We start from the raw sequence: 16,111 nt of genomic DNA on the forward strand, positions 1-16,111 counted from the left end.
TAGAGATGTGTTTTTCTTCAGTTGAGGGAGAAGGTAGAAGGAAACTAGATGAGCTCAGAACTGTAAATGTGTGGTGGATGTTGAAGACCCCATGCCTGTTGTTAACATGCATCCCTACTCAAGATCTGAAAATAAATGTGTTAGCAGGAACAAATACTATTTCACCTCCAGCAGGGATCGTAGCAAGACTAAATCAGGTAATGTCAGACATCTCACCTTGAAGCGTATTAATTTCAGAAGCACAGTTTCTATAGACACCAGAATATATACTGTACAGCCAGTTTAGACATATACATGTTCTTATGCATGCCCATGGGATGAGGATGCTGAATGAGTCCTAAAGGGTGCCCTGCACAGCCCCCTCCGAGTAACCAGTACGCTGTCACCCAAGTATTTACTGTGAAAATGAGGGCTATTTGTAGAGAAAGCAGCTGGGTGGGTCCATTTGCTTTTCAGCTCATCCTGGAAATTCCTCCTGTATTCCTTCCCTGTTAGCAACAGTGTATGTGGCTAAAATAGGGTATTCATCTGTGTTAAGTTGCTTGAGCTGTTCTGTTCTGAAATCCCAGCATAATTAAGATTATTCAGAATAAGGAGTAATCTATCTTCTCTATTTAAGCAATGCATCTGCAAATGCAAATCGATGTAGGCAGGTGCTCAGCAGAACACAAAACCCAGGGAAGACTACTTCATTCCATCAGGGCTTGCTGGAAATGTGTGGAGCTAAAATCGGTGGTACATGACGTTATGGCTTGCTGTTCTCTCCACCACATACCAAGGGCTCAGAGTGAGGAAGGAGCTCAGTTTTTTGGAAGTCACTAATATAGAAGTGGGAACTGGACATGCTATGAAGGGTTCCAGAATGCTGTCTCTGAGAGTAAAATTGTCACCCTCAGCAAGCTAAAAGTGGATTGAAATCAAACTGAACCAAAGACATCCATATTTAACCCTCCACAGAGGAGGGCCCAAGGAAGGGAAAAAAGAGTATTAAAAGAAGAAGACTATATTCCCATTAATTCTCTAGTCTGTGGAGAAAGATTTGTTTCTATAACGAAATAGGTGGTTTTCAGGAGGCTCATTTCACTCATATTGATGTCGGATAATAGACACCAGCTAAGGAAAGGGCCTCAACTAAACCTAAATACACACACAAAATTCCTGAGCCATTTCTGCTTTCATCAAGAATGCTTCTGGAATGAGAAAAAATATGAGAATTAAAATAATTTAGAAATTCTGAATATATTTCTGTTTGACTGCCAGTTTTCCTCAGGAGAGAGTACATGCCCCTGACAAGGTGAAACTGTCAGGATGGCTTTGTTCGGCAGAAAAATGCTGATAAATCAGCATTTGGTTTCCTTTTAATTTAGGTTACATTTTATCTTTTTCACATGAAACTTCCTGTGATGGGCATACAGACAACCAGAAGGATATTTTCTTAGGCAGGAAATTACTAAATATTAGGCAGTACCTGTTTGTTACTGCCCATACCCTTTCCCCTGTCCCTTCAAAGAAATGGGTTTAATGGGGAAAAAATAGCATGAAATAATCTAATTTTATGAGATTGCAGTGCTAAGCACTAATTTCTTGTTCTGGTTCTAAAGCGATTTTCTCATTACCTGCCTTGCACAATCTTTCACAGTGCCTTAAATGTGCTTTGTTCTACTCAGAAGTTCTGTAGGAGTGGTGCAAACCCAAAGTGAGACTTGCCTGAGACTGAGAATTTGAGACCTGGAGCCTGTCCTCACTGGTTCATGTCCTCCGTTAATTCAGTGGCAGCAATCAGCACTAAGTACTAGTACTGTCACAGGTTTCTGAAGTAGAGCACTAGAAAATGAGAAATTGCTCTGTTTGTGACCACTTCTCTCTTAACATTTTAACTACCAACCTGTGGCTGTGAAAGAAATGAGTTCTTTTGTGGCTGAATGAATTGTGTAAACCACAGAAGCATCCTTCTACTGGGCTTGTTACCACCATGTTTCAGTAAGTGTAAAACAATATAGTATATTTGTCATATGTGTAAAACAATATAGTATATTTTGGATCATGAAATTTCTGAACTCTATTGCCAGAGCATCACATGATACAACATTGGAAGAGCTAGGGAGCATCACATGATATAATCTCAGTAGAAGTAGGTATTCTTTAGATAAAACAGAATAAAAGGGATGTGAAAATGTGCCCAAGATGATTATAATGTGAAAAAAAATAAGTGGTAGAAACTGAGGATAACACTCCCCCTGCCCCTGAATTTCCAAATCCTAGTAGCTGGAGAGAGGACTTTCTTCCCAAGCTTTTGTGTTCAAGTGAGATGGGGCAGATTTTTTGGTCTGGTGGCCAAACTCCTCTTCCAGATGATGGATTTTTCTTGGAGATCCATATCCCCGTCTGGCCAGCTGGAGGGCCTGAAGCAGCCTCTGGGATACTCCTGGTAAATGTCAAGTGCTTTAAGGCTGGTTTTTACCTGGGGGTCCCCAACCTTCACATTCCGTCTTGAGCTTGTGGAAGTTGCAGCAGCATGCAGGATCATATTAGACATCCCATAGAAAATGCAATTGTGTTACACTTTCAGTCATTTATGAAGCAGTGCGCAGCAGATCCTGAAGTAGTTTATTTTCTTTAACTTATGTGTGTATCTCTGGAAGGAAACACATGTTTCTCCTCATGGTCAAGTCCTGGAAGTTGCAGTTTAAATTTGATGAAGTGTTTTATTCCCCCAGATAAAAACAAATAAATAAAAAATTAGATTTAAATGCATTTGTTGATGAGGAAAGTCAGGAATCCTCCTAATTAAGACATTTCTTAGAAAGGTAAAATTTTTATCTGGGAGCATAAAACACTTCATCAGTTTTAAAGCCACATCTGCAAGGAGTGGATAAAGAGGAGAAACAGGCATTTTTCTTCATTCTGGCTTGTCTGTGAATTTAAGACTTTTAACAACAGTTTTAAAAATATTTAAGCCCAGTTAGAAACACTTGCAATATAATAGGGATAAGAATGCGCTCCCTCCCTCTGTTTTTAATCTGGTTCTCTTGATGGAATAAACTACAAGGTTGAATTGGTAACTGGATTATTGCCTCATAAAACAGCACGAGGTTACTATTATCCTTTAATTTTATATCTTTATTAGGGAGTAATGTTGGTCTTATTTAAATCACTGACTTCTCTAATGGTTTTTCTCCCCTTTTACAAATTTATAAAACTAAACCCTAAAGGATTTGGTCTAAGTGCAATTGGCATAACTGCCATTATAAAAATCTTTGTGTTAGCAATTGGTTATAATCAGCCACTCTAACTGTGCTCAGAATGCAGCAGGATTTAGCTGTTGATAGGTAGAATAATACTGATGAAATATTATTTCTGAGTTTTATTTTAAAAAGCTCCATTTCCAGTAAGAACTTCTGAATTTTGAGGCAATGTGAAGATCAACAGCAGTGCCCTGGAAACTTATAATTTAGCATGTTTGCACAAATGATCTATTTAACATACTGTGTATTTTGCAAAGATTTTAAAAAGCTTGTCTTTGTCTTGCAATTCAGTAAAGTGACTTTGAAAATTCATGAATATTAGTCTTTTTTAGAAGGCGACTAATAAAAGTGGCATATTTAATGATGTGTTCCAGTGACTACACCCACTTGAATTTTGGAACACAACACATACTGTGGGTGAATCACTGGCAGTTCTTAGTAGTAAAGCTCGTATTGGATTTGTGTCATCAGGATATATTTAAAATTTTGATAGACTGGTTTTTTTTTTGAAAAATGTGACATCAATCTGTTGATCTCATGTGCTTTGATCAAGCATCCATCAGTTGGAAAAGAAACATGGGTCTGTCTGTTCCGGTATAGTTCTGTAGTTGAGTTACTGTTGAATTTTATACAGAAAGTGAAGTATCTGCCACCTTCAGTGACCGACTGACAGAGCATTTACTGTTTGAATGCAAGCCAGGTACTGACTTTTCAGTCAGTATACTTAGAAACTAGTCAGAAAAATTGTTACAAATTTTGTATTTTTCTCTGCAGGCAATCTTACCAGCGCAATAACATGGTTACACTACAAACTTTTAATTAAATCAAAGCAGATTTTATGTTTAAATTATTAATGGAACATTTTAGTGTCAGTCATAAAAATTCATCTCCATGTTTGCAATTGCCTTCTTTGATTGGGACTGTGCAGGCAATGCCATGTAGAGCTGCTTTCTCTTAAAATACCCATTGTTCATGGCAGGCTTCTTTCTGAAATTTGCCTGTAGTGGGTGTTTTAAATAAGCCCTTCCATTCCCCTTTTAGCTTCATTGAACAAAGACTAGAGAAGATATTTACAAATACAGGAGTGTGGGCTTCACATTAACCAAAAAATGTGAAGTGATTACAGTTTTGGTGAAGGCATTGTGAGGGAAGACATCTACCTCTTGGATCACTCTGAAATTGAGAAGAGATTAAAACTATTTTGAAAAACAGGAATTATTTTCAGCTGAATGATGTGGCGAAATACATGCAACATGATTTTCTTGCGATTTGTCTTTTCCTTATGTAACATTATGGCAAAAATTAATGAAATGTGAATGAAAACAATTTTGAAGCTTGGGCAAGAGGGAAGAAAGACACAAGAGGGTGTAATTTGGTGGCAGGAAAAATTCAGCTGAAACTTGAAAGCAAAGTAGACTGGGGCTGTGCATTTGTATGTGCTCTAGAAAATATCCAATGCAAAACAAAATGAATTTTTGGGAGTTATGTTTTGAGGAGTAAGTGGAAGTATGGTAAGTAAGCGGCACTTGAGATTAAAAGAGGAGGTATTCACAGGGCAATGCAGGGCAGTGGTTGAGAATATGTGAGTGCCATGAGTTCCACATAGGTTCCATGGCTCTGGTTCCTTTCATATTTACCTGCAAGTGCCAATGCAGCTGTACATGTTTTACCCTTGGTTGCGTTTATTAGTGCTTGCTGGTCAGAATTTAAAACAGAGGTCCTAATTTTGAGCATGGTCCCAGGTAATTCCTTGTGGTGCCTTCTTGATAAACAAATGTATGTAGTATTGATAAGCAAACCCAGGATGTTTGAGTTCCTTAACATGTGTGTTTACACATTGATTTTTATTTTTTAATGTAACATGAGCTTTGATTAATAATATGATTATTGCATATATGAAATATCCCTGTCACATTTTTCTTTTTTTTTTCTAAATTGTGCAAATCTGTATGACTCCAAAATGTATCTTTTCTGAGAATGGAGATTGTAATATAATCGTGTGTATAGTTAGTGTCAGCATGATCATTCACAGGCAGAACTGGAAAATAGAATTTTCCTATTGAAGATCTCCATATTTGATGAGAATGATTCACCCTATCAGAGAAGGCACAGACATAGCAGATGATTAGGATAATGTCTGTCATTTAGCACTTTGTAGGGAGCTGCTTGTTATAAACCACTTTGTGTATCTAATTTAATCCTAAAGGAATTTAATGAACCTTGGAGAAGGGACTTCATGCTGATAATTGCATAATAACCCATTTTTTCTGCCAGACACTTAATGGCTAAGAGGTTATCATTAAATGTGTATTAAGCAGTTCTCTTCTATAACTGTCTTTCTAAGATGTTCTCTCAAGGGTTATAATTTGTTGACTACTTAAACAGTTGCCTGTATTCAACATTTTTGCTTCTTTATTGGCTTGTTTTCAGGGCTATTTTTGTCTTGAAGGACACAAAGAAAAGTTCCTGTTTCTGTTGGTGTGTTTTAGATAGTTCCCAAAATAATACTGAAGGTGTCGAAGCGCTTTACATGAAATTAGACTTCACATGGGAACTTTGTGTGAGGTTTTAGTGAAACTGCAACCTCAGTTAGGGTGTTTGTTTATTGCAGATTTGCCTTAAAAGTGAGGACCATAGACTAACATGTAATTTTTTAATCTCCTCTTTTAATTTAGACTACTGAGCTGTAAATTGAAAGGAAGATAATTTCTGCTTGTGGAGGAAAAGAAGGGTGAATAACCTCAATGGAAGACTCTCAGGATTTAAGTGAACAGTCAGTAAGTACAAATGTTGCTAAATTGAATGTAATAAATTGAACTCTGTTCAACTAAGTTGTGTGAAAGGATTTTACTTTGGATTTGAAAATTATACTAAGATCTGAGGAAGTCTTTCGAGCTCCTAGTTTTAAACCTTTTAATTTGTACATTAAATGACTGGTTTTAATCTTTTTTTTCCCTGCTGAAAGAAGCAAGATCTTTGTTTTATAAGATTTTGCCGAGCTCCAATTGTTGGAGGGATATAATTAAACTACACTGGAATAATAAAATGTTAGAAAAGTGCACAGTTTCAAGGCAATTTTTTGCCTTGTTCAAATAATTGCATTAAAATGTATATCCATAGTGGTCTGCAAGTTTTTCCAAATCACGGGTTACCAAAAAGAGAAACAAAATATTTCAAATGGTTAGACTGTGGCAGATGACATACATTAATTTTTTCAGGATTCTCTTGGATTTCAAGGGGATTGTGAAAATCAGTAATCTATCCCCCTGTTCCTCATCAGAGGGAGATTCCTCCTGGCACTGATGACATTTCTGGGAAAAATGGGGTGGACATTTCTTCTTCCTTTTCCTTTCTTATTTTCCCTTGCCTCAGACTGCAGTTCTGAGGAGAAAGCAGGTTCTGAGCAAATTCAAAGCTATCTGGGCTTGTCATCCAATGTATTTGGCTTCTTAGCATCTTAATTTTCTGCTGTTTCTTACTGGTCACAACAGGGACATGTTTTGCCAGTACCATGGTCCCTATGATTCTCAGCTTGGCCTTAGTGTATTAAAGAAGAATGAAGGGATTTAGTATTTCTATTTCTGATATGCTGAAAGAGGTTGTCCATGCAGTAAACTAGTTTGTATATATATATGTATATATTTAGAGACTTTTTTGGGTAACACAAGTTCAAGGAATTGGGAAGAACTGTGTTTCTAAAATGTCAGTAATTTTCTTTAAAAGGAGTACTTTGCAGCTGGCTGGGTAGCTCCTATCTGAGACTTTACCTTGGACTAGAGTTTTATTACTGATTTTAAATGGTACAGGACTGGAAAGTCTTAACAGTGTCTTAAGTCCCCATGGTGGCACTACTTGGGACAGCTGCACATATTTATGTATTTAAAGTGTTCCCAAGCAAAACTTTAGAGCCTGTAAAAGCTACGTGGCCTCATAATTTAATAAAGTTTTATAAAGGTCATAAAAGATTAGGCAGAAGTTCATCTCTTGCAGTCTGTGAAACAATTTTTCTATGGAGTATTCATGGTGTGGTTATTAATAGGAAGTAGATGAGCCAGTTTAGTTTACTGAAAAAACATCTTTCCATAGTAGGTAAAATGTTTTTGCAACACTGGATGCCTGATAAATGCATATTTTAGAAGCAATTTTACTACCCCATCAGATAGTATAATCTCTGTAGTATTTCTCATAATTTCTACATAGCTTTATGCTATATGTGAAAATGGTCTTCAGATTGCAAATTGAGGTGAAATCTGTGCTGTGTTGCATACGAAAGTAGGATTTGCTGTCTTTATGCTAATGACACAGAAAATCATGATTCAAGACAAGTTTTTTCTTCTTACTCTTCACTTGCAGTGTCAGAACATAAAGGTAATGGGTGGGAGAGCCATTTCATCACTCCCTTTATCCAGGTGGGCACTGACACTAAAATCTCACTAAGAACTTGGGCACTGTCCTGGGAAAAGGAATTACATGAGGCCTGTCTGCCTAGAGCAGCCACTAAGCCTTCATTTCCCAACTTCAAAAGCCATTTCACTCTTATATCATGGTTAAACTCTCTCAACCAATTTTCAAAAAAGAAAATAGCATCTCTGGGCTATGTCTGTGGGCTAGAGATCCGAGGAAGCAGGAGGCTTTGGTGTATCAGATGCATCTGCTTGAAGTGTAGCTGTGGTGTTTCATACTGGTTAATGTGTTTTATACTGGCTAGCTCTGCGCAGTTTCTGTCCATCAGGCAGGATTTCTAATTCTTGACATGCTCAGGGAGCATAAGTACTTCTTTCTAGCCTCAAAATTTCTTTGGGGAGCTAAATGCATAACATTTAGATTGTGAAAATTTGTGGGGCATAAGGATCGAGCCTCTGTTGCATGTGTATTAGATGGTGTGAATAAGCATGTGTGCAAGACTGTGCTCAAACTTGTGTTGGTACCTTGGCTTCAAATAGTCAAGTCCTTGGTTACTTTAGAGACTGCCTTTCTCTGCAGCTGAGATGGGTTAGAAGGTGTTTTCTCTTGCATGGTGTTTTTGTTAGACAGTTGAGTTTCTGAAGAGAAAGATGCCTTTATTATATTACCTGGGCACTCTGTTGAAGAATCTTTCATCCTTGGGAAAAGAAGCCAGGCACAGTTCCTTGGTGAACAAGTTCCACAGTGAACAAGATTAATTTTCAAGTTTTTATTTAAAGAAAGGAAATTATTGTAGCTTTTGAGAGTAGTTCATCCTCCTGAAGCATCATATACTGTCATGTAGCTTTTATTCTGACAGTCTTCTCTGTAAGTTTGAGATCACTATTATTAACTCAAAGAAATACACCAATAAGAAGTGATTAGTTCTGTGATTCCTTTCCTGAAAGTGTATCAATTAGGTGAAACTTACATGATCATACCTGTGAGCAATTCCACAGCATCCCTGTTGCCATATGAGAAATAAATCATTTTCCTTTTGTCTCAATGATGACTCAGAGCAATGACTGACTGCGTGTCCACACACTACTTCTGAAATCTGTGCTCCCCTATTCTCAGAGCCTCTGAAGAGTTGTGCTTGACTGAATTGAACAGCTTCTGTTTTCTGAGATGCCAGCTTGATTAGATCTAATATATATATACATATATACACACATATATATGCCATTTATTACATTATGTTAGTAATTTGTTCTTCCTATTTTTGACCAGAAGTCAGTCTACTTGCCTAATTGTCATGCTCTAGAGCCTCTGTACTGGGAAAACTCTTGTTTCTCCTTTCCTTTGTCTTCTCCTGGATGGCAGAAGTAGGGGAATCAAGTCTTAATCAAGATCATGCAGCAAGAAAAAGAGTCAGAATCAGAATAGGGTTTATTATATTATGGCTTTCCTGTCTTTTCTCACAACTGGATAGGTGAATAGCTCTATTTTGAAGAGCAGCAGAAAAATGATGCCATTTACTACATATACTGATGCCATTACTGATGCAGAGGTGAGCTGGGATCCATCAGGTGCAGTTGAGATCCAGTGGATCCTTGCAGCTGGCATGGAGCAGTCTGGGATAGGGCCTGTCATGCTAATGTACTTTCTAGGGTGGGTATGTGTCAAAAAAAGCTCACAACTTTCTTTTTCTTTTCAATTCAGATGCTGAATATATTTGCACATCCATGTGTGGGATTTTCTTTTAGTTTATGTAAACACTTAGTTAATAGTATTCTGACTGAAAAAAGAAGAAAATAGTAAGACATATTGAACAGATAGAAGAAATTAAACAAATGATCCTTTTGATGTTCTGGTGTGAGGTCTGTCACCAGGTGCAGGCTGCTACTTACCAAGTGAAAGAGTACTTAAAGCCATGTAAATTTGTCTTACATGGACAGATGAAGCTATGTTAAAAGTTCTATTGATTTTGAAATGGAAGAGAAGGAAATTTTACTGATCTTGTGCTTATGAAGAGTCAAGCAATAGGGAGACAAAAGATTTTCAAGACTGGTCTTGGAGATGGTAAATAAAATTATGACTTTTAGCAGCTAAATAGTCCTCTGGTGTGCTTTGGTATAGCAGAGACACTTAGGATTTTGATAACTTCAGGTTTACATTCTTTATTTGTCTCTTTTAGTCATCACTGTCTGTTCAGTCTGTATTAGCAGAAGAAGAACAATTTGGCTGCTAACTTGCTAGTTTAGGGTTTCAAAGGGCCTTATTAGAAACTGGTGTAATTTCATCCCCTGGCCTTTTTATATAACAGCCTGCATATTTAGATTACTTCATTTTAACCTAGAATTAAACAATAGATTGCAGTGCTGTAGGACAGGACACTAGCAGATGTGAAGCTAAACCTGAATGAACAGGTTTTTATTTTTGTGACATTTGGACAATCATCCCCCTTGTGCCCTGGGTAAGTTACTTGTTTTTTTATCAGATCGTACAGACTGTTTTATCTGTTACTTGTGTCTATGGCCCCCTTGCAGATGGATGATCCTTGGCAACCTTTTTTGGACAGTGTTGTTTTCCCGTTTTTGTTTTGTTTTAATGTGTAAAGCTGTCAGATGTGATCCTTTTGCAGATCAGTTTTCAGCTGCAGCTACTTCTCTGTTGCATGAGCCCTGTGCCTGCAGCACTTAATCTTCCCCACCTCTGGGGTGGGCAGCCTGCTAGCACTTTGGCTGGAGCTCATTGCAAAGAAATGAAAATTAGTTTAAACTCTTTAACTGAATTTTAAAATGCTTTGTTTCACTGTTCTGCGCTGCAGCATAGCAAGATGTGGTTCTTATCTCTTTTATATCAGTATTTGTAGGACTTGGAATATTACAGGCAATTTGTCTTCTCAGGTTAGTGATGTTGCTTAAAAGAGATATCTGGAAGTTACCTATTCTAGCTTCTGGTCATGAAAAGCTGGCAGTATGCACAAGTACTTCAGTTATGAAAGTAAAGAACATTTGGGACAGGTAAGTAAAGAAATTATGGATTTAGTAAGAAAAAAATTAGTTTCTTTCATGAGTGATTATTTGCTTTTAATTAAAATCAATCATTGAAGAAAAATGTCGTAACTGCAAGTCAGCTGTAATAGAAAGTAATAGAAAACCAGCCTGTCTTTCTGAAGGTTTATTTCAAAGTATTTTTGAGAATTACTTAGGTATTTTACTACTTCCTTTCTAGAGACACAGTAACTTTCACAGAGAGGTGGCTTGCCATAAAGGATCCAAAATTATCATCCATTTTGACTTACAGTAGACCAAGAATAAAGTGTAATACCGTAATTCCTTGTCTCTCATCCAATAGGAATTTGAGGTAGAAACATCACTGTTGTTCTTCCTCAGCTGCAAGACCTTTACATATGACATAACAGCTTCTGTGAGCACACAGTTTTTTTTGCTCTTTCCTTTGTCCTCTACCATTTCAGCATTCTGTCATTTCTGTACAATAATCCACCACTGTTAAATTTGAAGGCACTTTTTTCAAACTCCATTAGTTTTACATATATGTTTTATTTCTGTCATTTACCGAATGAGACAGACCAAATGAGACAGCACTCAGAAACAATTAATGTATTTTGACTTGCAGAATAGACTGAGTTGACTTGTGTGTCTTATAAATTGCATAGCATTGGAGAAAGAGTTTGGCATGGAAGATGGATACAGCTGTTAGCTGTTGACATACATGTAATAGAAATGTGCATTTTTTCTGAGTTTATTGAAATTCTAATTTAAAAGTACGATTTTTTAAAAACTTAGTAGGCAATCTCTTAAAAATGTATCCAAGAGAATTCTGCGGAATAATATCCATGGCTTGTAAACTTGCAAGACGGGATGAGAGGAGGGGTTGGCAAACAAACAGAAATGCTCCTGCCATTGTCACTGTCGTGTTTGCTCTGGTTCAGCTCACTGCCTGTCTCCTGGAAGATGTTACCATGTCAGTATCAGAGGTTTAAATGGAAAGACACTGTATGGGCTTTAGTTAATAACAAGGAAATCCAATAAAAGAAAATGTTCTGCTGTCACACACTGTCCTTGGACTGCTGACAAGGACTGACACATAGCTACTATATAGTTTGTTATAGCTGGTACTTCTGGCTCCAGAGAGGCCCCAGACTAGAATTTTAGGGATAGAACTGCTTGGGAAAATTGCCACTGCCAGCAGCTACATGAGCTTTCCTCAAGGTAGATACCATCTTCTGCGCAGGGGTCTCCAGGGTTCCTGGAACATGAAATTTGCTATTACTAGTGATGTTACAGCCCTGATGTGATATGGATATCAGAGGCGACTTCTACTGTATTGTAACAGATAACACCACTAGAAAAAATAATAGCAAAAATTTGGAGGTGGAACAAATGGTCTTCAAGGCCTGAAAACTGCGCCAGCTTAGACCTTCTTTGAGTCCTCCACAACAACCTGTTCACCTAAGAGGACGTTTGTATCTACGCATGCATACTTAACATTATATATGAGCCAGTCTAATAAAAGTATTACCTCTCTCTATAAATGGTGCTTTTGTAGAATAAATCATCAGAATCTGACAGACACATTCAAAGCTCCAGATGAATTTTGCTTGTGTATGATACTTGTTCAAGCATTTAAAATACCAAATTTATAAATGCTATGCTTCTAATTGATTTTAATATTGAAATTTAACTTAGAATTACTCACCAAGTTTCCAAAGGTGTCCATGTCTGTCCTGTTTGTGAATGCAAAATGAAAATACAAGTTTCCTTAGCACAGGGATTGTACATCAGCTTAGGCTTCTGATTTTGACAATGTCCAGGTGAAGTTAACATGTTCAGAAATACTTTCTTCTTCAGTAAAAAGGGGTCAGAGTTTTGTAATGAAAACAAAATATTCAACAACATGACAGAAAATCAATCTTCTCTAGCTTTTTCATTTTGCAAGGCTAAATGCCCAGTGCCTTCATGCCTATTAAATAACTAAGTCTTCATTTTCACATGAAAAGCATGGTTTACACTGAACATACATTTGGTTTCTACTCATTTGGTTATTATAAAAAGTCCAGATGCAGCAGTGTGCTGAAGAATATGTGAGACTTAGGGGATGTGGTTAAGCCCACCTAAATCAATGGGATTTTTCATGTGCTTTAAGTCAGGCACGTGCTTAAACACTTTTCTGGAAAAGACTTGGAAATACAGTACAAAATAAAAGCAATAATTGCAGAAATATTTTACTAGCAAATGCATCTGAATGATTTGTGACTGTGGCTAATATTTATTCAGCATCATGTAGCAGTCATGGTTTCTTTCTTCTTATAGTAGTGTTTATCTGAGCTCTACCTCCATATCCAAGTGGTTGATTTGCAAGTCAACTTGTATTAAAAAAGAGAAGAATGACAGGGAGAAATATTAAATAAGTTTTAAATAATAAAATGACACTAGGCATATAATCTAATTTCTTATTTCATAAAGTGTACCTTAAATGTATTGGGTGCATGTAGATCCATTAAACCACTCTCACATCCTTGTCCTCTTTTATATTTGGTTAAGTCTTAAGCAATGTGAGGAGAATGTTAAAAGCATTGAAATGTTTTGGCTACAGTAAATGGAAATAGTTTTGCCATAATATAACTTATGGCAAAATTTTTCTCAGAGGATCCCATGATCCCATGATGGGATAACAATGTGAAACTCATGTTATTTGTTCATTTATTTATTTATTAGTTAATTAATTCTAAGATTTGTTCATGCTCCTCCATGCTCTTGAAAGCAGTCCCTGATGCTCTATGGGAATATTGTCATGGCAGCATCCTTTGCCTTGTGTCAGCACTTGGGCTTCAGCAGTGATTGAACTTTAGTCAAGGAGGTCACCAACCCAAATATGAAGCAGCTTGCATCTGAGAAACCTGGAGATTTTTGTTGGAGTGTTTCTCTTGTAAAGGCAAGATTTAGCTGAGAAACTAAGAAACTAGGTGTGTTTAAGTGAAGACTGAACAAACCTCTTTTTAAATGTGGCAGCAAATCTAGTTTATTGTATCTCTCCCATTCTTTTTTTTTTTGTGTAGGTTAACAGCAGAGGAATGAATGTTAGATGACCATGATTTTTTGGTTATTTTTTTTTGTTTTGGTACTGGAAGCAGTGACTAATAAGATTTCTGTCATGAAAAAGAGCATCTTTTATAGTGCAGGCCTTTAGTTTTTCCTGTTTTTGTGAAACCTTACTTGGATTTAAATTTTTAGTCTTTGGTCCTGGGCCACATTCAATTTTTCTTTATGTGATTCAGTCAAAGTATACAAGAGAAGGAGCTAAAGCAAGCATCACTTATTTCTGAAATGAAAAAAATGGTTTTCTTATTTTAGTTAGCAATGCTATTAAAATATTATACAGGTTTTCCAGTTTAAATTTGTCATGCAGTCCCCTTCCCTGTGGGAATACTCATGGCTTGCAGTGAAATGTGTTGGGCTGCCACCTGAGCATTTTGGGGATTTACAAAGTAACAGCCCAAAGTATGGGAGCCTTGTGTTGCTGGACATGGCAGTGTAGATAATAAATTTCATCCTTTAAAAAGTCAAACTATGCTTGTAGCTCAAAATCCAGTAATCTGTGCTTTAACTGTTTTTCAGGGAACCTTATAAATGACTCTGTGCAAATAGGATTTGTGCATTTACCCAGATAGGATCAAGTGTGAGAAAAAACTTGCTCACTAAGTGGTGATCCTTATAGTGTCTCTGGAGCAGTTAGGAAAACTTATTATTGCTCTTTTTTCCATCCATTCAAAGATTTTTACTCTGTAAAAATTGTTCCAGGGGCCTGTAAGTGCAGTACATTGCTTTCCCAGCAGTTCAGGCCTGTGCTTGAGTGGAATGGGCTGTCATTTCCACTCCTCCTTTTTAGTTTGCTTTCTTTCAGTTGTGAGATAAACTTGATAGTATGACAGTTTTTGAAATGGTGAAATTAAGGAAATGTGTGGAGTGCTTCTAGCATTCAAGTGGGTTTTACCATCAGAGGGAGCAATGTGTTCTGTAGATAATGGTTAGCTATATTGGTATCCTCTGTTTTACTTTTGGCACTATAAACTGCATTGATGTAAACAGCCTGGCCCTGGCAGGCCCTGATGCATTAGGGGCATCTGAGCTTCACTTGCTTTATCCTGCTAACCCTGGTTGCCATGGACCACTCCAGGACGCTTTTAATTTAATGAACCCGATTCACTCAGCCTTCACTGCACTGGACACAGGAGCCTCTGTTCTCAGGGAAGTCCAGCACACAGGAAGAGTGAATGCTGTGCACAGTCAGTCAGATGCTGTATACAGGGGCACAAGTGTTCAGGAGCTTGAATCCAGCTACAGGTTCCCTTTACATATATTTAATCAGTTTCTAATACACAAACTGAGCTACTGGTTATCAGCTTCTATTATCTATCTATTATCTGCTTTTCAAGAGATTAGTTACTCAGGCTAAGCTCAAGCTGTTAGAACTTTCACAAGTTCAGCTTGTGTTAAATAATCTTAAGAGCTGTATTTGTTTATGTCTTTCTGTGTGTACTTTTCCTTCCTTGCAGTAGTAATGGTTGTGGTGGTGCTGGAGCTCTGGTGGGCTATGGACATGGAGATATCCTTGCTGTTTATTCTGTAATCTAACTGCTTGTCTGCCATGTTCTCAAATTCATTGCCCAGGTTAAACAGCTTTGATAATCAGTTTTCATGGGATTTTACCGCATCAGTGTAAAACTGATGATTAACCTGTAGCCTCTGTAGTGCGGCACCTGTATCCAGAAGTTTCATTAAAATGAAACTAATTTTATCCCCTCATCCCACGGCTTTGAAGGTGCAAGAGTGAGTTTATCATTTCAAATAGAATGCTTATTAATAACTGTAGTAAATGATAATTTAAACCATACTCCTTGGGGATCACAGGTGGAAATTATAGAGTTTCAAGAAGCTGATGCCATATTGTATTTCATGCATAACTTGCTTTTAAGTCAAGGAATCCACAAGATAATAAATTTAATCTGAAGATAACTGCAAATAGAAAGTAGAAGTAGAGGAAATTGTCCTTGTCTGAAACTCTCAAGGGCAGTTGTGATGCACCATTGGCTGATTGTTCATAAACTCTTCTGTTCTTTCTTCTTAGTAACAGGGTTCAACAGTACACAGTTTTGATAAAAGCAAGCTTATGAAGACTTAACATTGACCTGAACTTCCCAGGTTAAAACAATACCTAATTTTAGATTAAGCAGGGTAGAATTAGCTGACATTTTGAGAACTTTATACTGAGCTATTTACTGAAAATCTCTTCAGTTCATGTAATTAAACTATTTTAAAACATGTCTATGGAAGCAGATGTATTGCAATAATCATACACTTTGTCTGCTTTTCTGATGCTGCTGGATATCTTCTGTTTTGGACATTAACTATATAAAGAGTTCCCTTGAAAGTCCTGATGTTGAGCTGTGATAAATA

The 16,111-nt window shown here is 37.1% G+C and overlaps 1 protein-coding gene across 21 annotated transcripts in view; it reads left to right on the forward strand.

Annotated features, from left to right (window-relative positions):
• EYA4 (EYA transcriptional coactivator and phosphatase 4) overlaps positions 1-16,111 on the forward strand; it is a 140,413-nt gene that overhangs the window by 12,000 nt on the left and 112,302 nt on the right. For 20 of the 21 annotated variants that reach the window (XM_058835091.1, XM_058835102.1, XM_058835106.1 and 17 more), the window contains exon 2: positions 5,921-6,022. In XM_058835091.1, the coding sequence (XP_058691074.1) occupies positions 5,990-6,022 (33 nt within the window). In that variant the 5' untranslated portion in view covers positions 5,921-5,989. Of the gene's footprint in view, positions 1-5,920; positions 6,023-16,111 lie in introns of those variants that run through there. The other variant, XM_058835111.1, reaches the window with a different exon arrangement.

This window comes from Poecile atricapillus, chromosome 3 (assembly GCF_030490865.1).
Source record: "Poecile atricapillus isolate bPoeAtr1 chromosome 3, bPoeAtr1.hap1, whole genome shotgun sequence".
NCBI lineage: Eukaryota > Metazoa > Chordata > Aves > Passeriformes > Paridae > Poecile > Poecile atricapillus.